The sequence below is a fragment of the Marmota marmota genome, unplaced genomic scaffold (assembly GCF_001458135.2).
Source record: "Marmota marmota marmota unplaced genomic scaffold, marMar, whole genome shotgun sequence".
Classification (NCBI taxonomy): Eukaryota; Metazoa; Chordata; class Mammalia; order Rodentia; family Sciuridae; genus Marmota; species Marmota marmota.
The window spans coordinates 5,815,623-5,842,993 of NW_026000068.1; the positions used below are offsets into that span (position 1 = coordinate 5,815,623).

The following is a 27,371-nucleotide window of genomic DNA, read 5'->3' on the forward strand; positions in this document are numbered from 1 at the left end:
TGTGAGGACAGCCCAGGGGTTTCAAGCAGACCTGGGACTCCCCTCCTCTGCGGCCTGGCCTCCTGAGTGGACAGGTCCTGATGATGCTGTACATGAGTCACATCTAGAGACCTCACCTGCAAACAGAAGGCAGGGTCACCTCTGATGGCACACTGGGAGTGGCCCCGTTCACCTGTCCCTTCCATTGGTCCTCAAAGGCTTTCAACTTCCGTTTTGGTCAGCTTTGTCGCTGCTGTGACTAAAGGACCCGACCAGAACAACTATAGAGGAGGAAAAGTTTGTTTGAGGGCTCACACTTTCAGAGGTCTCAGTTTATCCATGTCCTGCACCAGGGCTGAAGACTCCAGGTGAGGCTGAGCAGAGGTGTGTGGCAGAGGGAAGCAGCTCACTTGATGACAGAAATAGAGAGAGACTCCACCCTCCAGATACAAAATACATACCCCATAGCCACGCCCCCAGTGAACCACCTCCTCCAGCCATATCCCACCTGCCTCCAGCCCCCACCCAGTTAATCCCATCAGGGATCAATTCACTGATTGAATTAAGACTATGACCCTATCATTTCTCTTCCAAACCTTCTTGCATTGTTTTACATATGAGCTTTGAGGGGACACCACATCTAAACCATAACACCCTCTATCTTCCTACTACATCTCAGGAGGTCACCATCCACAGAAGTATGACCAAGTGACTGAAAAAATACTACATAAGAAATTCATGTGAATTAATAATTGTTTGACTAGGTATAATTTTTTTTGAAAACTTACATAAAACATAAGTTTTGCTCTAAGGTCCTAACATATGAGTTCTTGGTAGATGAATAGAAATATAGGTATAGATGTTGATATAGACATAGATATATATATACAGTTGTATGCAAGCATAGACATAAACATACGTAGGTGTGAATATTTAAGATTACTATATTTTCCAAAATTCTACAAGTTTTTATTTGAGGATAATAAAACTATAAATCCCTCAGTGACTAACAAACCATCCAGCATTTCCAGGTACTTCTCTTTAATGCACAGAATTAGAATTTTTTGTATTCTTGCATTCATAGGTAGAAGAAGGTGCAATTTCCTATGTTTCTTAATTTTATTTCAGAGAGTGCACATCTAGTTTGTAGCTAAGTGTGTGACTGTGTCAGGCATTTACCCAGCTTCTGCAGCAGCATGCTGGGTGTCTTCGTGTGGCTTATTGGATAATACAACACTCTAGTGAAGGATTTTCTCCTTACATCCTTTCTCTATTTACAACTCTTTCTTAAAACAGACCTACAAGTTGGTCAACTGGAAAAACATGAACTTCCATGTAATTCTTATTTTTTTCCAACATTGGAGAAACACATATGTATGTATCCAGATGTTGATATGCATCCATACATATATGTTTATGTTTGCATCAGCAGATTCTCATTATGTTAGGTTTTAGCTATTGTTTAAAACTGCATTTGAACATGATTTTTCCTTTCTCAGGATTTAAATAATGATAATGAAAGGGTTTTCAGACAGTGTAGAGAGGCACGATCTCCTCACCTAGACCCCAGGGTTTCTGGCACTCAGGATGCTCAGAGTGATGTGCTCCTTGCTCTAAGGAAAGAAAAGGGACTGTTCTCTAGGAACCAAGTCCCTGGGGAAAGGAAGCCCCCATGTGACTTGAGAAAAACTTCAGGGAATCAATTTATTGACATACTTGAATCCTTCTGATAACATTTCCCTGGTTGCTTAACCTGGACAGCTTGAGTTTCAATCTGACCTGGCAGTCGGTTTGCAATACAGGACCTTCTAAGGAGGGTCAGGTGCAACTGCAGATGCTATATTTGCACTTCCTGTTAACAATCTCAGCATTCCATATCCAACAAGTTGGAATTGTACATTTCTTAAAAATATTCAGTTTGGGATGATTTACAATCAAGGAAGAATGCAAGTCATTTCATAAAAAGTGGTTCCAGATGTTTGGTTGGAGCATTGGATTCATGATGACTGTTCTTTTCATTTCCAGGCAATGGCTCAAGTCTGAAGACATTCAGAGAATCTCACTGCTTTTCTATAACAAAATCCTAGAGAAAGAAGTAAGCCTTTTTATTTATTTATTTATTTTTACTCAAAATCAATTGGTTTTTCTGAATTGGTAGTTTTGAATTCCTTCATAAACTGGGGTCATGTTTTTTGCATGTGGCATTTAAGCTGCTTCTATCAGAACTCCTCTGGCTTTGGTGGTTCTTTTGTGCATACATTGTTCAATGTGTCTCAGCCTCCCTCTCTGGCCTCTCAGTCTGCCCAGCACTCTGTAATAGATGGCAGCTGCAGCATGTCTGAGATCCGGGGCAAAGGGAGAGTGCAGCAGCTGATGCCTGGCTTCCTTGATGTGATGTTTTCTCTGAAAAGGCTTTAAAAGAAAGCAAAATCCTCCCTGATGAATTTTCAGTGTATTTATACAAATTGCTTTAGTATTTTTGACAAAAATGAGTCTACTTTCAACACCTGTTCAGGAAAATTAGAAAACCCACATTTTTAAGTTTTTGTTGCATGTAAATGTTTTCTCATTATGACTTTCAAGGAGCTGTTTCAGGCACAAATAAGAAGCAGATGATTAATTTTTACCCATGGAGTTTTGCATGGCCTTGCTAAATGACTTCAGCAGTCACACAGGAAGGATAATTGTTCTTCCAGGTTCATTTCAAGTCATCCGCCCTTTGTTTTGTGTGGGTCCAGAGAAGGAACAAGATTTACAGGTTGTCTCATTCATCCAACTATAGAATTAAAGTCTTAGTTTGAGCAAAAGTGATTAATGGTACTTTTTGCAACACTGGCATTAAAATTCTGTTTAGAAAATCAGATTCATTGTTTCACGGATATCAAATGAAAATATCAAGCATCAAAATTCTTCTAAAATTCACCAGGGTTGGAAATTACAGGTACACGCAAACTTTCCTTTGCATCTGTGGTCAAGAAAATCAATTTCTATGTCTAAGTAAAGGATGTAGATGGTGTAGCAAACTGACACCTGACAGAATGGGTTTTACTGACCACGTTAGCCTGGAGTGACAGTCACAGATACTGATGGCTGCCTGTTTCACTGTTTCATTATTCCTTCCTGATAGAAGTCCATTTCCCTTGTTGATACCAAATGAAATTGCACCTCACATCTCTGTACAAAGCTCAGAAGAAGTCAAAAGACAAGGATGTAATTGAATGCATAGGATGTAATCACACTTCAGCATTTATGCTAATATGACCTCTTCATCAGCATGTAAAGTATCCTGGCTATTCAGTCACAAAAGTCACTAGAAAAAAATTCTAGTAAAGAGAAGGTAATTATCATTTAAAACGTGGCCTTTGCTTCTATTCCCAGGAGTACATATTTGCAGATGCCAACTCTAAGGCAATTTTTAGAGTGCATGGAAACGTAAGTCCTGCCGTCCCCAGCTGCACTCCAGGCTCTTGGGAAGGGGGAAGGCAGCCAGGAGTCCATCCTTGAACACTGAAACCCCAGCATGCCTTTCTCCATAACTTGGGAGAAAGATAATGCAAACGGACAATGTTTCAGGAGGTTTCGATGGTGACAACGTCACCATATTTTATTTCCTCTAATTTTATGATAAACCCTCTTTGGGGAGGCAGTGTAGGTTTGTGGATGAATGGGAGCCTAAATCCAGTCCAGCTGAGGGTCCTGGCTACCTCATGCACTGGATCTCCCTGAGCGTGTGATCACACAATCCCCCTGCAGTCCCCTCATTCAAACCAGGGACAGCAGTGGCTCCAGCCATGTGAGCTGTTGTGAGGATGAGTGATCTAGGACCTGGGGCCCCTGGAGAGGCGGGCATGTGGCCAGGGCTGCATGCAACAGAGACCACATCTCGCCTGTGCGCAGTGCCCGTGTACCTGCACAGGTCAGGCAGGGCAGCCCAGCCAGGCAGCCCACAGTGGTCAGTCCATGGTCCTGGAGGGTTGGGAGAACCCAGTGCACCCCTGCTGATTGTGCTGGACCTGAAGGAAGGGCATGTCCAGGAGCCAGCCCTCACGCCTCCCCTTATGTCTTTACTCCCCATCAGCTAAGCAGCAGTGACATAAATAATAAAACGAAATGCTAAATGGAATGCGTTTCCTCGACCCTGTTCAAAAGTATGTGAAAATGGCACAGTTCCGTGGCTCATTCCGCTCACCCCCTCAGATTCCCAGCCAGGCACCTCTCTCCTTAAGGCAGTGATTCAGTTACACACAAATGCATATCCGAACAGTTGTGGCATGAATCGTGGTCTCTGGAAGTCACAGCAGCTCACACGGGAGGAAGTGTGACAGCGGAGGCTGCGATCTGCAGTCCCAGTGTAGTCCTCTGCTCGAGGCAGCGCCCACCCTAGGCAGCCCTCCTCTAGCGGAAACCTGACTCCTGGTTTCCTGTCTCCCTTCAGTACCGAGCCACAGCACTGCCGGCATTCAAGTACTACGTGACTTGCGCCTGCCTCATCTTCTTCTGCATCTTCATCGTGCAGATTCTCGTGTTGCCAAAGTAAGTACTGAAGTTTTCCCTGGGAGTCTCACTGTGTACCCTCCCTGGGAGCCCAGTTGTATTCAAGGTATATAAAAGGGTGCTGATTTTCAGACAGGTATTCATCACGTCGTGGTGCAGGAAGGGTAACTCCGGGTCCTGAAGGCTGAGTACCCCATGTGCTTTGCTTAGATTCAAAAATAACTTGATTTTCAAAGTGAACATATTGATTCCCCTCAGGGATTTTTTAAAATAAATGTGACCTTCTTACATTGCTCTTGGTGTTACTCTGATGCACAGTCTCAGAAATGTGGTGCAATAAACTAACCCGACACAATCTCCTTCAGGTGTAATTTCTAATAAACAAAGAACACCACAGTATGTTGAAGGACCAGCACTGCCCTGGGCACACTTGCCCACCATCCACTGTGGTCAGGTCCAGTGAGTCTGGCTTCCCTCCCTTCTGTCCTAAATCTACCCTCTGCAGTCGTCTTTGACCACTCCAGGTCTGGGTCCAGCTGGCCCCTCCCAGGAAACACAGTACAGAGGGCAGGGTCTGAGTACACCAGATTCCTTTCTTTGAGGTAGATTCTTTCTGGCCCTACCTACTGGTGAAAAGCCAGTCATTCTGTGAGGCCTTCTTGATCTTCTCTCTTGAACCTTCTTAATGAGAACAATATACACCAATCAACTTTCTCCAAAAATCTCTTGTCCTTCTGACAACAGATTTAGGAAAAAAAATCTGGAATCAATTTTCTTTCCCCTCTTCAGCATCGATTATGTAAAAGCCAAAGTATCATTTTCTTTCTTTAAAATTTTTTGTTTGTTCTTTTTAGACATTTGTCCATTTGTTCCTGAATATATTTTGTCAGGTCATACATACGTGGAGTACAACTTCCCGTTCTGTGGTTGAACATGACATGGAGTTTCACTGGTCGTGTATTCATATATGAACATAGGAAAGTTATGTTTGATTTATTCGACTGTCTTTCCTATTTCCATCCCTCCTCCCTTCCCTTCATTCCCCTCTGTGTAATCCAAAGTTCCTCTATTCTTCCTTCCTTGCCTCCCTTATTGTGTGTTAACATTCATATATCAGAACATTCAGCCTTTGGTTTTTGGGGAACGGCTTATTTCACTTAGCATGATATTATCCAGTCCCATCCATTTACTTGAAAATGCCATAATTGCATTTGTCTTTATGGCTGAGTAATATTTCATTGTAAAGCACCATTTTCGATCCAGTGGAATTCAGCTGTGTGATTGAACGTAGCCCCCATGACACGGTTAGCATTTGTGAGCAGCCAAGCTGCCTGGATTTGGCGGCACTTTAACTCATGAAGATGCTCAGCAAGCTGGAAAGAAGTGCTATGTCCCCCAACATCACCCCCATGCTCCGAAAGATTTTGTTCTGGACACTGAGCCATTGCAATGGCACTTACAAAAGTAATAACAAAGCAAAGTATTATTCATATACGTACAGATCCTCAGATAGCCATTCTGTTTTGGGAGGCGTTTCCACTGTATTTCCTCTTACCCCAAGGATTAGCTTTGAAATATATGGACCAAAGGAGCCCTTCTTCTAGATTTGCAAAATCTTGAGTGAAACCTCCCAATAAGTGAATGAATTCATTCATTTTTCTCCATCTTCGCATCAGCTGAATACCTCTATGTTCTCTCCGCCTGGGTACACAAGATCTGTTCCTCACTGGAAAGAGTTGGGAGAGGAGAAAGTGACTGGGGCGGTTTAAAAGATGCCTCCAAAGAACACAAAAAGACTTTCAGAGAACAAGAATATTCTGTTTGGGGGGCTGGAATAGTGGCTCAGTGGTAGAGCACTTGCCTAGCATGTGTGAGGCACTGGGTGCAATTCTTAGTAATGCATATAAATAAATAAAATAAAGGTCCATTGACAACTAAAAAAATATTTTAAAAAAAAATAAAAAGAATATTCTGTTGATTTCCCTTTTAAGAAGCACACGGTGCTGTGTCCCTGCTGTCTTGGGTTGGTTTTCTGGTCTCTCTTCTGCTGTGTTGCACCTCTGTAGACTGCAGAAGTCCATTTTCTCACGCTTCATCACCCATTAATTTGGTATTTTCCGTGAGCAACAAGTGCGCCCTCAAGCTTGAGCCTTGTGACACTCGTGCAGGTTGCATTTCCTTGGGACCCCCATAGAGAGTAGCACCAGGGAAACCCAGCTGCTTCCTCCTGCAGAGCTTCCCGGCTCGGGATCTGCCTCACAGCTAAGTTGCAAGACCTCTGCTCCTTCATCTGCCTTTCATGTGATTCCTCTTCTTCTTTTTCTTCCTCAACATTTTTGCTATGAAATATTTCCGTGATACCAAAAGAGTACACAGAGTAATACGGTCAGCACCCATGTGTCCATAATCCAGGCTTTGCTAATGTCATCCCTGTGTCCTGTTTACCACAGATGTGGTTTTTACTCCTGGGAATTGTCACTGATGGGCATGGACCTACTTTTAACATACCATCTTGTCTTGTGTTTCCTTTACTTTATCTTTATTTGGTTCTTTCACCCCTCTTCCTGACTTCTAAAGGGCTGATCTAGTTATTTTATTCTTTTACACACACACACACACACACACACACACACACACATCCCATATCTTTATTTCCTTTATTTCACATTTTCAGACCAGGGATAAAATTGTAAATTGACTTTTATTTACCTTCAGTATTGTGGTCACATCTTTCCGCTGCATTCCATTTCCTATTATTGCTGATGAAATGTCTTCCACCGGTCTCATTATAGTTTTTTGTAGGTAATCTATTGTTCCTCTCTGGGTGCCTTTCAGGATTTTATTTCTCCCTGGACTTTTGCTATATTGTTTCTAGCTGTGAATTTGTTTTTATGTACCTAAGTGACTAGTTGTAGTTTTTCAGTCTTTGATCTTGTGTTCTTAAAAATTCAGTACAGTTCTTAAAAATTTTTTACCTTTATACATTGCTTCTTATCTTTTGTGTAATCGTTCTTCCTGGGGCTCTTTTTAGCAATATGTTGTGTTTTTTCATTCTGTTCTGCAGAAAGAAATTGTGATTTTTTTTCTCAAAGTTTACAAATCTGCCCTTTATTTAGGATTAAATTCAGGTAAATTCCTTATCCATTTTGAGTTTATAATTTCAATCTGTGTGAGTGTGTGTGTGTGTGTGTGTGTGTGTGTGTGTTTATATCTAAGAAGCCTATTTGGTCCTTTTTAAAACTTGACATTTAATAAAATATTTCTATATTTTGCCTATGGATATTTTATTTCCTACTCATTGATTTGCAGATTTGACACATATAACATGGAAGTATCTCTGGTTTCATTCTGCTATTTCTCATTCATAAACAAGTGTGTGACTTCTGCCATTGGTCTGTATGACTCTCTCCAGGTGGTGTACTCCTGGTTTGTCCACAGTTCTGACTGTGAGTTCATCAACAGCAGGGCTTTGTCAGGCCTGATTTCATGTATTCATAGTTGTAAAGACATCACTACGGGACAGTTTTTGGTTCTAGGTTCCTCTGGGATTCATGAGGTCAAGTCACAGCATTGTGTTGAACCTTCGGACAAGGTTCCTGCACCAAGCAGGCCATGAGAATCTGCATCAACCTCCCTGGCCTGGGCCAGGATTGGGGATCTCAGTTTTCACAGATGAGTTTTTTCTACTCATGGCCCCCAAAGATAGTTCTCTTCCCTGCAAATTACCTGGCTAAATGGCAGAGTTTTCTGTTTTCCCTTTCCTGGTGGGAGAGCACTTCTTGTCTCCTAATTTTATTCAGAACTGAGTTCCTTCTTAATTCATCAAATTCCTGGGAGATCACCTGCCTTGGGTAGAAATGAAACCTCACACTCACAGCAGGTATCTGCTCCCAGTTCCTCCTGGTCCATTTAGCATGGACGCCTCTCAGCATTCTGCCTGTGAACACCTGCTGTGTACCTAGCAATTTCTCTGTCTTGCTCTCATGTAGGTGGGAAATAATTCTGTTATATTTTAGGAAGCATTTTCATTAGGGTAATGGTGCCTCTCCCTTCTGCTGACATTCGCTTACTCATTTTCTTAGCTAGTGAAATTACAGTTCTATTCTGCTTTGTTGGTTTTCTTTCTTTTTGATAAATTGTCTTATGTGTGTGTGTGTGCACGCATTTGTAGCTTTTTAAATTTTTAATTGACAAATAATGATGGCACGTTTTCATGGGGTCCAGTGTGAGTTTTAGTATGTGTGTACATTATGTAATGACCAAGTCACGGTCCTCAGCATATTCATCATCCCAGGTTTGTTCACAAAGGGAAGATGCTAAGTGACAGAATGAATGAGGGACTAGTAGAGGAATCTGTTACTTGGGAAGAATCACAAAGGGAAGTCCTTTAGAAAGGGGGTCTAATGTCATTCTTACTCAGTCCATAATTTTTTAATCTGGTTCTAGTTTTAGAACTTAAATAGGTGACAATTAAATTATTAAATGGCTCTTCCTTTTGAAATTGTTTTTTTTTTCACTCTGACTGCCTTGTAGTATAACTTTGTTAGAAATGGCAGCTATTTTCCAAAAATGATCAAGCATCAAATGTTTCTATATGTTTTAGTCTTTTTATTCATATTGTCAGCAAAACTAAATGGTTATGTTAAATCTGGTATGAGGACAGTGTTTAGAACTAGGGTATTTTTTTGTAATAAAATTTAGTTAAACACATGTGTTTCATTATCCCAAGTAAAATTAATAATAGTGATATTTTACTTAAGAAAAATGAACAGCCAAATTATAATGTTAAATGTCTTGGAACTTTGATTTTTTGATATGTTTCATTGCTCATTTCAATACTTAACATTCAGTTATTCCTTAATGTAATGATCAAGTCACTTTTATTGTTATTATACCCTCAAATGGTATTTTATTGTTATTATACCCTAAAAAGAAAAAAAAGAAAAAGAAGACAGTTTAATAGTATCATCTTTCATATCCATTAAAACATACCTGATTAATTTCCTAAACATAAGTGATGGAGAACAACTACTGTGCAGGCAGTTTGCTCTGGTGGGTAACTCAGTATGTGGGATTGGTGGCTGGGCAGAGAGTCTGGAGAGAGTCGTGGTAGGTGGGGTTGGAGGAGCAGTGTGAGAGAGCAGGTCATGTTGGTTGGTCCTGCAGGTCATTTTGAGATCTGTGGATTTCTCCATAGGTACTTTGTGGGAAGTCATGTCAGATTCTGAGCAGAGGACGTTATCTGCCTATGCTTGGACAAGATTGTTCTTGTTCTTCCAGGGGGCAGGGAGGAATAGGAAGACAAGGTGACATGTGAAGGTTCACACTGGCATAGCCCTGGGGGTGGTAAAGTGGGTCCAGGTCTGGGATATATTGTGAGGAATGACATAGACAGTTCTTGCTGTGGGATTGGTCATGAAGAACAAGAGAAGTTAAGTTTTGTCAGTCTTTATTTTTGTTTATCATTTGAGCAACTGGAAAAATGATTGGCATTTACAGAAGGGAATCTTAAACAGTGGAGAGAATTGGACTCTGGGGCTCACTCTGAAATCAAAGACTGTGTGTGTGTGTGTGTGTGTGTGTGTGAGAGAGAGAGAGAGAGAGAGAGAGAGAGAGAGAGAGAGAACGCAGGTGGTGGGGTTTAAGGGCATGTTCATGGGAGGAGATGCATGCACATATAATCTGGAGAATTTAGCTCTCGGGTGGAATTTAAATCTACAGGATGAGATGAGCTCACCTAAGAGAGTAGAAAAAGAAAACTTGGACTTTCCCTTGAATAAGGTGTGTGAAAAACCAAATCTTCAGTCCTCGTCATGTGAAGGAGAAGTTCTTAGTCAACCAAAGGTAGCTCTTTTTCCCTCTTGCACATCTTAGGACCTTCAAGTGTCCCCAACCTTTTGAAGCTAAGCTAAGACCTCCTATCAGGGAAAGGCTACTCTCATAGTGGTGAATAGTTAAATACCATTTTCTCCTTTTGACTTTCACGTCTGTTTCTTATTGAATTCCCTTTCATTTTGAAGTTCTGTCATTTAAAGAACAGGAATTTTTATTATTTCATGCTGACTTACAATCAAACACTTTGCTCCCTCAGATATTTTCATCTTTGCTGAATCCCATGACATAGACCTGGGCAGAGGCTTGGCGGAGCCTCCCTTGGGTGGGCCGCGAGGACATGGGGAAGAGTGGGTGTCAAGTCAATACCCGGATAAAACCCCACAGAAGGACTCCATGATTCACCCACAGCAACAGCTTATGATAAGTTTGATTTTCAGGTTTTGGGGGAGAGGTGTATCTGTGGGGTTTTTCCAACAAGTAAATATCTCATCTGAGTCAGAGCCATTGTCTGCCTTAAAGGAAAGAGAACAGAGATAGGGGAAAAGACCTTCCTGTCTCAATTCAGCCTTTTCCATAGAGGTAACAATACACTTGATTAAAGTGCCAAAGTCTAACATCATTGATAAAAGGTGTGATTTTTCCTGCCCCATGACAGGGAAGAGTCAAATCTGCTTTTCAATGAATCAATTATGCTGGTGTGTTAGTCAGAATGTTAATTAAAATTGATTTAGTTACACAAACATCTTGGTATGCTTAATGGCCCTGAACAGGCTTCTGATAGAACAGGCAGGATAAATGGTGATAATTAAGAGTTTGGACCAACCATCACTTTGCCTCATGGTAGTTCTTGTTCCCTGGTGTCTTGGTCTGTGGATGGCTCCAACAAAGTGCCATAGACTGCACGGTTTATAAACAACAGAGGTTCCTTTCTCACCGACCTAGATGGCAGAAGCCAGAAGTCCCAGTGCCAACATGCTGGGTGCTGGGGAGGGCCCTCTTGCCATCTTCTCCCTACCTCCTCATGTGGAGGAAGAGATGGCTAGCCCTCCAGCCAGTGCTTATAAGGGCACTGAATCTTGTCCCCTAATCATGCCCCAATGGGCCCACCTCCAGATACGATCACATTTGGGATTGAATTTCGACATATGAGCTTGGGTACCCTCAAGCATCCAGTTCACAACAACCTGGCCACGGGCTGTATTGGGTTAATCTGAACAAGAACACCAGCGTGGCCTCAACTCCAGTGCTGGACCTCCTTTGGCTAGGCTTGTCAGGGAGAACGGCTCAGGTCAGAATCCTAGGGAGTAAGACCCTTTTCTATGTTCAAGAGCATTTCATCTACAAACATACTTTTCCATCCTTCTTTCCTTTCTGTTGTATTTTTATTTTATTTATTTTATTTTTTTTACTTTTGCCTGATTTCCTGGCTTGAACCTCCAGTGCAAGGCTGAATATAGGTAACCCCAGCACAGCCCTTTGTAGCTAATGACCTTAGGACAGAGGGTTTGGCCTTTCACTCCCAGATATGTTCACTGCTTGTTTTTAATGGGATCCTTTATCATCATGAGGAAATTCCACCTTATTCATACTTTGTGAAGTGTGTTTATCATGAAATAGTGTTGGATTTTGTCAAACGCTGTTTATGCAGCTATTGGGATGATCATAAATTTTCTCTCCTTTAGGTTGTTAATATGGTTTATTACATGGGTGGATTTTCGAATATTAAGTCAACTTTCATTTCTTGAGTAAATCCCACATTGTTCTGGTACAAAAATTATATTATATGTGGCTAAATTTCTTTGCTAATATTCTGCTTATATATTTTAACCTATATTCTTAAGAGATATTGGTCTTAAGTTTTGATTTATTGTGAGCTTTGTCTGGTATTGCTATCAGGGTTATATTTGCCTCATAAAATGAGTTAAGAACTCTTTCTTTCTCTCCTATTTCCTGGAAGAGCTTGTGAAGAATCTGCATTAATTATTTTTAAATGATTGTAAGAATTCACCAGTGAAGCCATGGGCAAAGGCCGTTCTTTGAAAATAGTATTTATTTAATATCATTTTTAGTTTTTTAAATTAATAAGTCAGTTTCTTGGCTTTTTTGGGTAAATCTAGTCAGATTTTCAATTTCTTTATGAGTCAGTTTGTGTTTTTCATAACAAAGTTTTAAAAATTATTATCCCTGCTAAAATACACATCTGTCGCACATCCCACCAATGCAAAAGGAGATAAATAATCGTATCAGTAACATTGTTTTCCTTTATCAGCCCCATGCCTTAGCAGATCCTGAATTCTGAGGAAAGATCAAAAGAGTGATCTTCAGATACACACAGGAAAAAAGGTCACCAGCAGTTCTTTGATGTTTTCCACTGTGTCTAATAGACTATTATAGTCAAATATTAATAGCAAATTGTTTTCTCAGGCTCCAATATCTTTACTTGATCTGATTCCAGGATGTTCAAGGTCTCTGCCAAATGTCTTAATAGTAGAAAAACTATTCCTTAAAAAAATAAAACAATGAAATTAATGTTAGAAAACAAGGACCTTTACAAATAATTGTGATACAGAAATCCATTACTTAAACTCTGAGTCACAAAATAAATCATAGGATTTTAAAGTATATTAACCATAATAATCACTAAATATGTTGATATGTGTATAATTAAAGACTAATATATTCGAAAATCACTTGTCTATTCATAATAAAATCCAAAGTTGGCATGACCCAAGAGATATGTAGATATTTGCTCAATACTCTTAGTAAAAAAATAAAAGTATTTTTTCCCCAAAAGAAAAAAACAAAGAAAAGAAATTTGTAGAAGTAACTCTGATTCCTTCCTAGGTTTCTACCTAACCAATAACAATATTATGCCTTAAAAGTAAATAAATAAATACATAAAAATAAAAACAAAACTTCATTCAGTTAATAGATTACAATTCAACACATTCAACAACATAAACATAAATAAAATCAGGTATTTCAATGAGGGAATTTAGTAAGAAGTATTCACAGAATAAGGGGAAAAGTGAGAAGCCAAAAGGCGCTGGGTCATGAAGCAGCCAGGTACTAGCAACAAGAAGAACCTGCCACTTTCCTTGTCGTGTAAGGGAACAGGTGGAGGTGGTTGGCAGCAGACACTCAGGCTCCTGGGCCTTCCAGAAGCTGCGAGGAGAAGGACAGCAAGGCTCCTGGTCAGCTGAGGTGAAGGCATGTGGGTATACCGACAAGGACCTGGGACTTTAGAGGAGGCAGGGGCAGCGGCTCATCCGGAAAAAGCCACTCAGTAGAGAACACTGGTTAGATATGTGCCAGCCTTCTTCCTTCCCTGACTTCCCGTGTCCATCAGTACTTCCCACCGCCCAGTCTCAGCTGAATACGTGTACAGTGAGTCTTGAGTTTCCAGCCGCTGAGAAATAAATTTCCAAATTTATTTAAAATAATCAACCTCCAAATGCAAGAAGTTCTGCTAACAGCAAGCAGGAGAACACACACACACACACACACACGCACACACGTGGTAAGTCATACTTGAATAGTTGAACTATAAGTCGGGGAGGACTTAGATGCAACCAAAGGTGTTGGGAGGAGACACTGAGTTTCTCACCAGAAACTAGGGAGGAGAGAAGTCAGTTGAACATCTTAAATGTAGACATCAGCAACCTTGACTCTAACGTGGAGTAGAATTTTTAAGTCAAGGTGAAATAAAGACATTCTACGAGTAAATGAAAAGCTGGGGAATTCACCACTAGTAAACCTGAAACAAAAGAAATGAGAATGGAAATGCTCAACCTGAGGTGAAATGTTGGAAGGAAACTTGAAACCACAGGAGGAAATGAAGAGCGCTGCCCGTGCTTCGTGTGTGAAGGACTGTGACAAGGGCACGTGCTGGATGTGAAAGCCAGCGGCTTATCACAAAAATAAAAGTATGTGCAGAAAATTCTGAAGTAGAAGAAAATGGGATTTTGTTGTTGTGAAGATCGCACGTAGTTTTTGAAGTGGTGCAACATTCATGCTCAGTCACTTCTGATAAGAATGTGTGCTTCAACTCTGTGAAGTCATCTTACGATGGTGACCCACGCATACCATGTTGACAGCACAGAATTCACAATAACCGAACTACAAATCCACCTAGGAGTCCCTCAGCAGATGAAAGGATAAAGAAAATGTGGTTTATATACCTAATGGAGTTTTATTCAGCCATAAAGAGAAACAAAATTATATCATTTGCAGGAAAGTGAGTGGAACTTGAGACCATTTTGTTAAGGAAAAAAATAAAATTTAAAAAGTCAAGAGTCATGTTTTCTCTTGTGTGTGGAAGCCAGAGAGGAGAAAGGGAAAGGAAGGTGGGGAAGGAATGGGGATGTCATGAAAAATCAAAGGTAGATCAACAGGGGAAAGGGACCGGGGTAGAAGGTGGGGAGAGGGGAAAAGTGTTGGCAGTGATATCTGCCAAGTGCATTGTTAGATCGCGTGCACGTCTCAATATGTAACAACAGATCCCATGGTGCACAACTATAGTGAAGCAGTAAAAAACTGTGAGAAGAGAAATAAAAAGAAAGAAAAAAAGAATGTATACTTTAATTTTTGAACAATCATTAAAAAATAAGAGTGGCCTGGGGATACGACTCAGTAGAGTGTTTGTCTCACATGCACAAGGCCCTGGGTTCAATCCCCAGCAGCACTAAAATAAAATAAAATAGGTATAGCTAAAAAGCCAATAGAGGAAAATTTTAAAATACTGTGAATATATTTAACTAATGAAAAATGTCCATTAACAAAAAAGGAACAGAGACTAAAAGGAAACGAAACACACAGAAAACAAATAGTAAGGTGGTAGGTTAAAATAATAGCAAATAGTATAGCAATCAGATCACACAGACAAAAACTGTAGGACAAGTGACAATAATAAGGTGAGATTAAATTCAACCATATGAAATGTAAAAAGACCAGATGCATAAAATAAAAGCAGACCAAGCCATGTGCTGTCTGAGAGATGCACTTCGAACGCAAAAGGCAGGCATGAGGGAAGTAAAGGAAGGAAGTGTATGATGCAAACAGTAAGCACAAAACCACTGTACACATAGTAATATCAGACAAAGTAGATGCAAAGGCAAAGGAGTGGTAGCAGAGAGAGTGGCCAATAATGGTTAAAGGTCAAGTCGTCAAAATACATAAGTCATAAGTGTGCTTATGCCCCTATATAATCCATGAAAGAAAAAACATCAAAGAGAATAAGGCAACTCCATAATCATAATTAAATATTTGCTATGCCTTTTCTGGCTCAAAACAGGATGTTGAGGACATGAGCAACATTTTCAAATTCCTAATCCCTGTTTCATAGAGCACTAGACCCAACTGCACAATATTGTCATCTCAATTACTCAAGTCAAGGAGCACTGGCCAAGATACAGCCTATGCTAGGCCACAAAAGTCCCTGAACACATTTAAGATTGAAATAAGTTTTAAAAGAAATAAATAAATCTTACAGCCTGATATTTAATGATCAGGAAGCATAGCCTTTAAAAAGAAACCAAAAATTCATTCCTTAAGATCAACAGAACATACAAATCTTTAAAACACTGATCTAGAGAAAACGAGAAAAGTGGCATTAACACAAGAAGCAATCCCTTTAAATATAGGCACTTTAAATAGCACATATAATATTACACATTTGAAAATATAAATGAAACAGATAATTTTCTAGGAATATTGTCAAAACTGACTCAAGAAATAGAACCAGTAAACATGGCAAAATTCTGACAAGTCTAGTCCTAAAAACCGAACCTGGGTCAAGAATGCAGTTGCATAAACATAAATTCTGACTCGACTGCTTAGTAGAGCTATGACTTTAGGCAAGTTTCTCAACTCTTGGGTCCTCAGTCTGTCTTTGGAAAAAATTAAATAGTAATACTAACTGCCATACAGGACTATTATGAGGATAAAGTGAACTATGCCTATAAAATCCTCAGTACAGCTCCTAGTATGTAGTAAATATTCAATAGTCTTTAGCATGCATCATCATTACTTCCACCACTACCACCATCATCACCACCACTGTCATCACACCATCACCACTAGCACCAGCACCATCATCGCCATCATCATCACCATCACTATCACCATCACCATCATCATCCTCGTCACCATCACCCTCGTCATCACCATCACCATCATCATCACCATCACCATCATCATCACCATTGCCATCATCATCATCATAATCATCATTATAATCATCACCATCATAATCATCATCATAATCATCACCATCACCCTCATCATCACCATCATCATCATCATCACCATCACCATCATCATCACCATTGCCATCATCATCATCATAATCATCATCATAATCATCACCATCATAATCATCATCATAATCATCACCATCACCCTCACCATCACCATCACCCTCATCATCACCATCATCATCATCATCACCATCATCATCATCATCATCATCACCATCATCATCACCATCACCCTCATCATCACCATCACCCTCATCATCACCCTCACCCTCACCATCATCACCGTCACCCTCACCCTCACCATCACCATCACCATCATCACCATTGCCATCATCACCATTACCATCACCATCACCATCATCATCATCATCATCATCATCACTATTTCCATCATAACCATCACCATCACCACCACCTTCACCGTCACCAACAAATTATTTTCAAATAGTTTTAAAGTTTAAATTTACCAAACCATCTAGAAGGGGACGTTCATGAAACAGTTCCAGTTGAGAAAAAGGTGTAATGGTACTGAGCTCACCTTATGAGGCTAGCATTACCTTGACACTGAGAAAGAATTAGGAGAATACAGAGTCAAAGAGAACCTGTCAGACCTCTTATATAAAACTGCAGGAGATGGTAGCAAGCCAAAATTCATCAGATGGATCGTCACATCCCCCTTCAGTCACAGGACTAAGGACAGGAGCTCTCACACCAAGAGCTCTGCACACACTCGTGTCCCCCCTAACCTTCCTCCAGGCTGGGAGACTCTGAGAGGATGTGCTGGGACTCCGTCAGTCTCAGGCCAAGGAGCTGGGAGCCAGGGCCTCTGTTGGCTTTTGACAAGGAACAAGCATTAGAGTGATGTGCGGTGGGAGAATGTTCTAGTTAGGAGAAGTTATGTGACTTCTAGACTATATCAGTCCAGGGCAGGGATCACGTCTCACTTTTTGTATCATGGTGCCTCTTATGAAAGGTCAATCTGGAATTATTTGGTATATGTTCACCCTCCTAGCAGTCTGATGATTACTCATAAAATGTAATTTTTATGAGAAAAAAATGTAATTTTTTATGAGAAAAAAAATGTTATTATCAGGCCAGATATTTGAAAGCACTGTGAATCACATCCAGGACATGACTCAGTGCCCGATACATTACTGGGTCAGACTTAAACGTTGGTTTGTAGCTCTTGCTGTTTGTGTGCATGACCCTGTGCTCATCTCTCATAATGGAGTCGGTGTCTGGGGTCTGACTGAGGGAAAGCTTCCCGTCAGGTAGCGTCGGGGGCATGACTCGGTCCACTAATGGCTCACTTTGTTTCTCCTCTTCTGGGGCTCACGGCCTGGGCTTGCGGGGTGATTTCAGCTTACTGCTGACTGCGTCTGCTTATCCGATTCCACAGGGGCATTTGGAGTGTTGCTCCTCTTCTCAGCGCCAGGTCTTGTGTCCCTTCACTCTCTCCAACCAACCTCACAGGCCCAGGCTGCATTGTGGTCTCAGACCCCACCTGACCCCACCTTGGGTGTGCCATTCAAACTTCATCTTGGAATACCTGTTATGCTTCAGCCTGATTTCATACTCCTGATATTTTTCTCCTGAGATTGAATAGAATTTTAAAAGGCTTTGAATTGTTTAATTATTTAAGGACCACTCAGAAATGTATATGACTCCCAGTCAGGAGGCTGAGGCAGGAAGTTGGCGAGTTCCAAGCCAGCCTCAGCAACTTAGTGAGGCCCCAAGCAACTCAGTGAGACCCTGTCCCTAAATAAAATATAGAAAGGGCTGCCTTCAAAATGTACAAAGTCCTTTTTCCACAAAGAACTGATGCTTCTAGGGCAGTTTTGGTAAGTGATAGCAAGTTGTCTTCCCCAGCAGTACACACCTCACCATGGACTTGGGTTTTACTTGTTTTGGCTTCCTTCTCATTTCTCAGAAAAGCTCTCAAGGATTTCAGTGCCCACTCACTTCAGTCCCAATTAGGCCCAAGGCATCCTGGGAGCTTTCCAGAGGGCGCTCGGTGTCCCCTAACCTGTGGCCTTTGTTTCCTGCAGGACCACGGTCCTCGGCGTTTCCTTTGGAGTTGCGTTCCTGTCTCTCGCCTTCATCCTTTTGGTCTGCTTTGCTGGACAGATTTTGGTAGGTACTTCAAATGTGGGACTTCTTTGAAAAGTGTGTTCAGCTTATAAAATGGGATTCCTTGCTTAAAATATTCAAATATAGGGTGCTCGCTGATTTACTTTTCAAGAGTGCCGTTCCCAGCAAAGGAGCACGCGCCCTTCAGATGAGCAGCCCTGGGTGCGAACTGAGGCAGCTCGTGGACAAGACAGATGCTAACTGTCGCCTGTCACACCCTGAAATAATGTTTTTGCCTAGTTGTTTTTGTCAACAATTTATTCTCTGCTTTAAGTTTTCTGAGTATCCACACCAGTAAATATCAGTGTAACAGGAAGCTTTTCTTGTACGGGGGGTGGGGGGAGTTAAAATTTGAGCCAAATACATTTTTGACATCTCCTTTCAAGATTTAAAATTCTGGAATACTTGAAGATAACAAATGATCAAATATCTTACATTATCAGTATTTCAATTTTAGCCAACTGTCATCAACTTTTGTGGTTTAAATATTCGTTCTGGATATGAGTTAAATCTCAGCTTATTCTTGAGTGTCACAAGTGTTGCTGGCTGGCCAGAGCTCAGTGCGGGCTGTCCTGAGAAAGCCAACAGACAGCAGTCCCCAAGGACAGGTCGGTCCTTCCTCTTGCTCACTGGAGACGGATCAAAGCAGAAGGGGCCACGCTGAGCCAGGTTTCTAGCAGAACCCATGGGCATTCTCTGGAGAAGCCTGAAAGATATTTTTATTGTACAAATTTCTTTTATTAGTGCATTATAGTTGTACATAATTGTGGGGCTCATTTTGACATATTAATAAATTCATATAACATAATTTGCTCCATGTCCATCCCCTGTGCCACCCCTTCCCACCCTCCTCTCTCTGCCTAATCTCCTTCCTCCACTCTCTTGGTCTTCCCTCTGTTAAATTCTTAGTTTTTTTTTTTTTTTGGTGCATTATAGTTACACATAATAGCGGATTCCTGTGATAATAATTTATTATAGAACATAAATAAGAATAATTTTTAAAATAGTTGTCAATAGATTATGTTGTATGATGTCAGAGGTTATAGAAAGACTATAAATAGTTTCATATTTTCAAAATCATGATTTCCTCTGCCAGCTAGACTGTGACAGCCCGTGTAGGTGGTATGAGCAAGGGGCCGACTCCCCCTCTCAGGATCACACACACCCACAAGCCACACTGGTCTCTTTCTGTTGAGTTTATACTTTGTGTCTGCTTCTCCATTGCAGTGCCATTGCTGCTGGTGACCACATCAGTACGGTGCCATCAGTACACAGGCCTCTTCAGGCCTGTCCCCACTTCAGGAGCTCTGAGGAACAGTGACCCACCATCTGTTGCCTTCTGGTCTCATGTGCTTACGCTTTTTGGCCATCCTTTGGTTAGGATTCCTAAGTGTGCCTCTGCCTTTCCACACGCCCTGTGCCTCCTCCGCCTTGTGTTTGCAAACTCTGGTGGGTTTTGTTCCCTCTAGGATAGTTCAGATCTTTCCAATTGCACTGAAAACCCTCTCCAACGTGGAATTGTGGTTTCTGATTTACTTATGTGCACAGTGTCCCATGTCTCTGAAAATCCCCTGGGGACTGTGTAGGCTGTAGAGAGGAGAGGTCAGATAGGAGAGTGACCCACACTGAAGGACTGGGTCCAGGATCCTTGTCAAAGTTCTAAAGTGCTTCTTGTGTAAAGGTGCCTGGTTTCCCCCATCCCCAGAGTCATTCCCTGGGGTGGGGAGCACAGGGCCCCACAGTCTCTTTTTCCCCTACAGAAGCCTCCACAGCTGGTTTCTCAGGGGCCCTTACTGTGGTGCCATTGAAAATCCCAACCTCCTTCTAACAAAGGCAGTTGACAGCTTTGTGCCTAAGAAGCCATGTTTTGCATTTTCTATTCCAAGGACTCTGGTTTTAGGTGTGGGGTGGTGGTATATATTTAGGGTTTCAAGCTGATTTTTCTTCCCACTAAGTTATTATAGAAAAGAAGCGCAGGGCTAAGGCCCAAAAAAGAATCTCGAGAACAATTCTGCTGCCTTCGTTGAATGTTGCTCTTTCTGATGCCGGCCCTCAGCCTGCAGAGAGCCCCCTCCCTCTCACACCTGGCATAGCTCTTGCTTCATCCTGTCTCCCCAGGAGGCTGTCAAGATGTCATCTGTAGCTCCATGTCCCCTCCCCTTCCCAGGGACCTCCCAAGACCCTGGCACCTGTGGTACCATAGGCTAGGAAATGCTTTTGCCTCTGTGGTATCTCAGAGAGAAAATCCCATGACTACAAATGACCTGGTACCTACTTCCTGCTTAAGAAGCCCAGGTCACACCAGGGCCAGGGAAGTTAACCTTGAAGATGTTTGTTCTTCCCGACTTGGGTCAGTGGATCCATAAATGTGACATCCCTGGGGCCGGCTGCAGTTCTCTGCCCAGGTGAAATGCTTGTCAACTCCAGGAAGGAATTCTCAGCCCAATAAGTGTCCACACCACTCGGTGAGGACTTTTAACTGTCAACATTTAGAACATCAGTATAGGGGTGGTTTCCGAAGGCTTGGGTATGCTTTGTATTTGACTGTCTATGTTCCTTCCAACACTCTGTATATCCCAAATAATCCGTGGTGGACCTGGAGAATACCACTCCACTTAACTGCTCACTCCCTGGCCCCTTGGAAGGTTGCCAGTGCTCTGAGGTCTTAGGATGACTGGCATTTACCTATGAATTAAGTACTGAGCTGAGGAAGAAGTGCTTAGTGGCCCTGCCTTACCTTCTACTTACAGACATGGTTGACCTTCTGAAAGTGTAAATGCCAAAGGCAGAATGGGCTGGTGATGCCAGCCTCAGATTCTCTGCCAGGAGAATTAGAGTCAGCGTCTCTCATAAAAGCAGTGGGGAGAAGGTAGCCTCGCTGATGCTTTTCTGGCTGGGGTTTCATCCTTGCCACCCTCGGTGGCACAGAAGGTGTCGCATGAGGAAATCAAATTGGTCTCTTCGTAGCTGCATTTAATGAAAGGAGAAAAACATAAAAATGGGCAACATGAGGGTGAAACAATGCAGATCTTGTTCTGTTGACAGGAGAACCATTAGATATCTGTTTGGTAGCAGGTTCTGGAAACTGCACCAGGGAATTCCTTTCTGCTTAGCATTACTTCCAGGGGCAGCCCAGCCCTTTCCCCTCTGCCCCTCACTGACACCAGGGCTCGCCCAGGCCTCCTGCAGGAATGCCCCTGGTGGTGGTGCCCACTCTCAGTGCAAGCCCTTGGGGTTGGCTCAGCCGCCCACCCTCCTGGAAACCTTCTTGGAATCCATCAACCCAGGTATGGGCCTTTCTCTGGGCACCAGGGGTCTTAGGACTGTGCCGTACAGTTTATCCCACACTTCACAGCACTTAATTTTCTCACACTTCACAACGCTTCATTTTGACCTCTGATATTTTTCCTGTTTTGCTCCCTGCACTTTAAGATAAGAATGTTCTCCTAAACTTGCTTTCCATCTCCCACTGGACCTCGTAAAATTCTATCCACTAAACATGACTAATACGCAGATGTTGAGTAAGTAAGTGCCCACCCAGACTTCTGGTTGTTTCTCTGGGCCTCCTCTCCCCAGGCTCCATGTAAGTCCTCCCTCGTTTCACAGATGCTTAGGTGGAGTGAGAGGGGCCCGAGGAGCCTTCCTCCTGCACTGAAATCCCTCGCCCAAGTATGCTGGCACCCTCTACTCTCCTGACCTGAAGAGCCCACCTTTCCCCGCCGGCCATCTGGCACTGTCTGCTGGGCTTCCTGCTTTGAGTCCTTCTTCTACCCTGTTACAGGATGGAGAAATGTGCAGTGAGTGTGTCTCAGCTGGACGTTGCTCAGTGCAATACTCGGGGCACTTGAAAGACAGGATAAATATTTAATGTCAGGAAGCTTGAAGGCTTGCCAGGGGGCTCCCAAATGTATTTCCTGGCACTGCTGCTCAGAAAACTCCCCACCCTGTCTTCACCCAGTTTCAACCCCTTCTGAGCTCCATGCCCTGGCCCAGCGGCAGCTCATCCCTGCTCCACTTGCCTGCCGCCTGGTGTCCTCCTGCCCAGGCCTGCATCATGTGCCCCTGAGGTGCTTTACGTTCTGTTTCTGATTCTCTTGTGAACTTCAGAATTATAAAACTTGAGAGCAGAAAGAGAGCCAGAGACCACCCATCCCACCCCTCAGTTTTGTATGAAGAACTCATGGATCCAGAGGATCATATGCTCACATGAATTTGTCCCAATCACTGAGAATAAAAGGTGCTCCTGTGGAAATAATGCAAGAGGATCCATACTCGGATCTCCGAAGGTTGGAGTGGGCACTTTGCGGAAGAATCACCAAAGTATGAGGCAGGCCTGCACATACTTCCTGCCTGCGTTAGAATCTTCAGACTCAATCCAAACTGCCCATGGTAGGCGAGGTCTCCCTAGTGGCCCTGATTCCAGCCAATCACAGTTTGTAATTAACACATGTTATATTCAAAAGGCCCACTCGCACCACCAGATACTTAGCATGTACTGGCTCATGTGTTCTCACAAGAGTCCTTGGAGGGAATGTCCACTCTAGTCAATGACAAGGAGGCTTACTGGTGCAATGCAGCCTGCCCAGTGGTGTATAGCAAGTGGGGATTGGAGCCAGAACTGGAACCAAGCTTTGCAATCTTGTGGTGGGAGGCAGGTTCCAGAGGGCCAGGCAGTGTGACATCCAGCAGATGGGATCCAACAGCAGGCAGGGATGTCCATACTCACAGACCTGGGCCAGGGTGGCATGGAGATTGCCTCATAGTGTCTGCTGAGCACCCATTGATCAAATCGAGTTGGTAAGAGAAGATTAGCACACACAGGCCCTGATTACTGCTGTCCTTCAGCTTAGTTTTCTAATGTTCATCATTCTGCTCGAGGTCCAGATTATTTAAAACTGGGTTCTGGGCAGCGTGTAATTGCATTTTAAAATATATTTGATAAAGTGGAAACAAGAACATTAATTTATAATTGGGTTTAGGTTTTCAGATATTCTAGTAAGAAAACTCTCAATGATAATATCTTATAAAATGTTTCTGTGTGTATGAAATTTCTTTCAAAGTATTTCCATATATATTATTTTGATAATGAAAACAATCCACTTTATCTAGGTGGAGACTGAAACTATAATAAGAGATTCAAATTCACAGTTTCATTATAGCCTGCAATAAAAGAACAATCAGAGTTGTCATCACAGTGATAATAATAGGTACACAGTCACTGTCAGATTTAATGTTCCAGACTACCTGAGATGGACCTACATCTCTATAACAAGTACAAGGGAGTGGCTCTAACTAAAAATACCACTATAAAAAAAAATCCCCAAACCAAAAATGCATCTTTAGAACAAGCCTGCCAGATATGGCAAATGAAAATGCTAGAAAAATGTCAGAAGAAAATTTTCTCCCAAAGTTGTTACCTTGAGCTTTGTGTAGCAGAGATCATGTGGTGCCCATCTGCCCACCTCACCCCAAGCAGAGATAAAAGCACAGATACAGGGGTCACATTGGGGAACAGAAAGTAGGTCACGCAGCAGTTAATAGGAAGCTTTCTACCCTGCAGGAGCTCTTTCCCTTGGAGTCTATTTTCTCTAATGTCGGCACACACTTGCAGCCTCCCTTTGGCTGAATTTCGATCTTCTTTCCTTCAGATCCCCCTTGTCCACCCATGGATTTAGGTGTGTCTCTGGTAAACAACATTTGGCTCCATCTTGTCTTCTCGGACCCAAAGTCTCTCTCTTTTACTTAACAAGTGTAATGCATTTACGTGTATTATAATTACTGCTGCAGTCTTGTTTTGCTTTTTTTTTTAACCCACCTCTTTGCTTTTAATTATTTATTTTAATTATTACTTGCTTTTAATTATTCTTTCTCATCTTCTACCTTCTCTTGACCAATGGAGATTCTTCTCTTTTATTCTCTCAAATAAATTGGGAATGAAATATCCTAGTCTGGTTTAGTTTCCGGCTTGGTCTTGGTGATTTGGTCTTGGTTTTAGTTATGGACTTAAAGCCTGTAGCCTGTGCATGTAACTTACCAGATGCACCCTGGGGAGCTGTGCAGGCCTCGTTCTGAGTCTGATACTCTCTACCCATTTCCCATGCCAGCTTGCTTGAATGTTTCTAAACTAAGTTGCTCAAACGATCCATTTATTGTTATTGTGTTTAGCAATTTCTTTGCTCAGTGCTCCCTCTGAATCCCATTTCTCCTTCCAGGACCCAGTTTCTTTATTACAAAAATGCTTTCTTTCTGTGCAAACATGTGCATGCTAATCAATCGACATATTATTTTCTAAAAGTTGTTATTTTTTCTAGTTGTGACAATGTTTTCTAACATTTTGAAATCATAACTGCCTGTTTTCCTAGCATCTGTTATACTGAGAAGTCTCCTGCCTGTCTACTTCCTATCCCTGGGTGGAGGAGCAGATCTCTTGGTCATCACAGGATTCCATCTTGTGGAAAAGAGACTCCTGTGCTAAAGTGGGTTGGCTACCACTCTTCCTGTGGGACTCAGTGTGGCTCCTCCACCACAGGCTCATCCTGTGCCAGGCCATTGTCCCGTATCTCCTCTCGACTCTCTTTTCTATTCTCAAACTGTTACTGGAAGTTGGATCTCTCTGTCTTCCGTCTCAATGGCCTTTCCCTCCTCACTTCCGTAGTCTCCTGTGCCATTTGAGGAGTTGTTTACTCAGATCGTCTTCCTCCTTAGGATAACCCTTGAGTTTAAGACCTCAACATTGACATGACCATCTCGAGAGAGATGACTCCTTCTGGAAGCAGCCCTGTTGTTTTCTCCTGCAAATCGCTGGTTCACGATGGAGTCTAACCTGCCCTCAGCACCTGAGTCTTGTCGAATGGCCTATTTCAGGTTGTTGCAACACGGTCCGGTCTTGCTCATTCTGCTCTCTGTATCCACTGACTCTTCCTCATGTGACTACTGCCTTACAAGGTCCATGATATTTTATCATGAGGTCACTTTCAGTGGGAACAGGGGCCCCGCCTGGAGTGGGAATGTCCCTGCCCTCTGGGGTGTCATGGATCCTTTACAAGCAGCATTGTCCGTGCTTTCCTGGAGCCCCAAGGACTTTCTCTAGGTTTTCACCTGGTAATAACCCTTCAATTTGGGATGCTCATTATGAAGCCGCTGATATAACTTCCAACCCAACATTTGCATTTGGAGTTCGTGTTTGTCACTGAAGCTGATGGGTATTCTCCTGGGCTGGCAAGTAGAGTTACTGGGGTCTTCTGCATGGGAGAAACAGCCTTTTGAAGCTGCTGGCTTTGTAGCGGGGTCTCAGTCCCAGTTGAGGGAAAGGTGATCTTTCCCTGTGGGCATTGAAAGCACCTGCTGACTGCTGCCACACATGTCCTGCTCCTGGACACTCCTGGCCGGCCCTGCAGCTCCGGCCCTTTCCCAGAGCTCTCTCTGTCTCTGTCCTTGGTGAGTCCTCTCTGTCTGTCCCTAAGGTAGTGGTGCATTCAGCCTGTATTTGTTGGATCTCCCTGCTTCACACACACAGCTCTGGTCTCTGAGGAGCAAAGGCCAGTGTGATGTGGGCATTGTCCTCTACCAGCTCAACCTGTGGCCAGAGGCAGGCTGTCAGCCAAAACAGTGCTGCGAGGAGGGTTCTGTGAGTGACCCACAGTGCAGAGGTGGTCAAGGACTGCGGTTCCTCCAGGGTATGAGAAAGAAGCAGGTTGACTTTGAAAAATATAAAAATGGATTGAAATAAAGAAATTCTTCCATAGGAAATTGAAGTACAATTAATAATCAAAGTACACATGAGTCTTTATGACACTAAGTGTTAGGAGGAGTTAATGCCCCAGCATGTTCCTGCAAGTCAAGGTTGTGGTCCTCAGCACATTAAATGTCAGAGTCGATGTTCCTCCAAGGAAATACTCTGGAGCAGATGTTTACAGGACAAACCTAACCACTGCACGTTTTAAAAAATATTTTTTAGTTGTCAGTGGACCTTTATTTTATTATTTATATGCAGTGCTGAGAATCGAAACCAGTGCCTCATACATGCTAGGCAAGCGCTCTACCTCTGAGCCACCACCCCAGCCCCTAAACTCTGTATTCTTGAGGCAATATTTTAACATGGGGTTTGTTTTTCTAATCTTAACCATGTCTTACTCAGCATCCTGATGATTTTATAACTCTTCTGAGATTTTTTACGTTATTAAACTTCACTTTATATAAGCAACTTCTTCTTTCAGATATCTCAGCTTATCTTTAAGATGAATACTAATGGGTAGACTGAGTACAATCTACTGTTTAGATTATTAAGTCTAGAGGAATTAATTTTACAGCAAAAAGCTACCAGTTGTTCCTGATGCAAGATGTTCAAATTAAGGAAGGGAGGGAGGGAGGGAGAGGCAGGCAGGAGAGAGGGAAATATTTTTGGTAGTGTTGTCTTTTCTTGGTTTATTTTAAAATCCAAATAAGGTATCTGAGCATTTCATTTTCTTGCAGAGGATCTGCCCGTACAAGATTCATCTTGCACCTTTTCCAGGGCACCGCGCTGCTCATCCTCCCCAGCACTAATTCTGTAGTAGGTTTTCCTCCAAGTGCATTTTCTTTCTTCTTTTCATCTCCTGCTATATTTAGTGCCAGTTCTGTGTTTGTTAGGGGGTGAGGTGGTATTAGCAGCCAAGAGCTTTTCTGAAGGCCGACAGT

At 42.4% G+C, this 27,371-nt stretch overlaps 1 protein-coding gene across 1 annotated transcript in view; it reads left to right on the top strand.

Annotated features, from left to right (window-relative positions):
- The window catches only part of Adcy2 (adenylate cyclase 2), a gene marked incomplete at its 5' end in the record, with an annotated part of 357,231 nt that overhangs the window by 262,889 nt on the left and 66,971 nt on the right, over positions 1-27,371 (top strand). Inside the window, 3 exons of the mRNA XM_015490394.2 lie at positions 2,005-2,074; positions 4,415-4,512; positions 18,614-18,698. Coding sequence (XP_015345880.2) covers positions 2,005-2,074; positions 4,415-4,512; positions 18,614-18,698 — 253 coding nt within the window. The remainder of the gene's footprint in view (positions 1-2,004; positions 2,075-4,414; positions 4,513-18,613; positions 18,699-27,371) is intronic.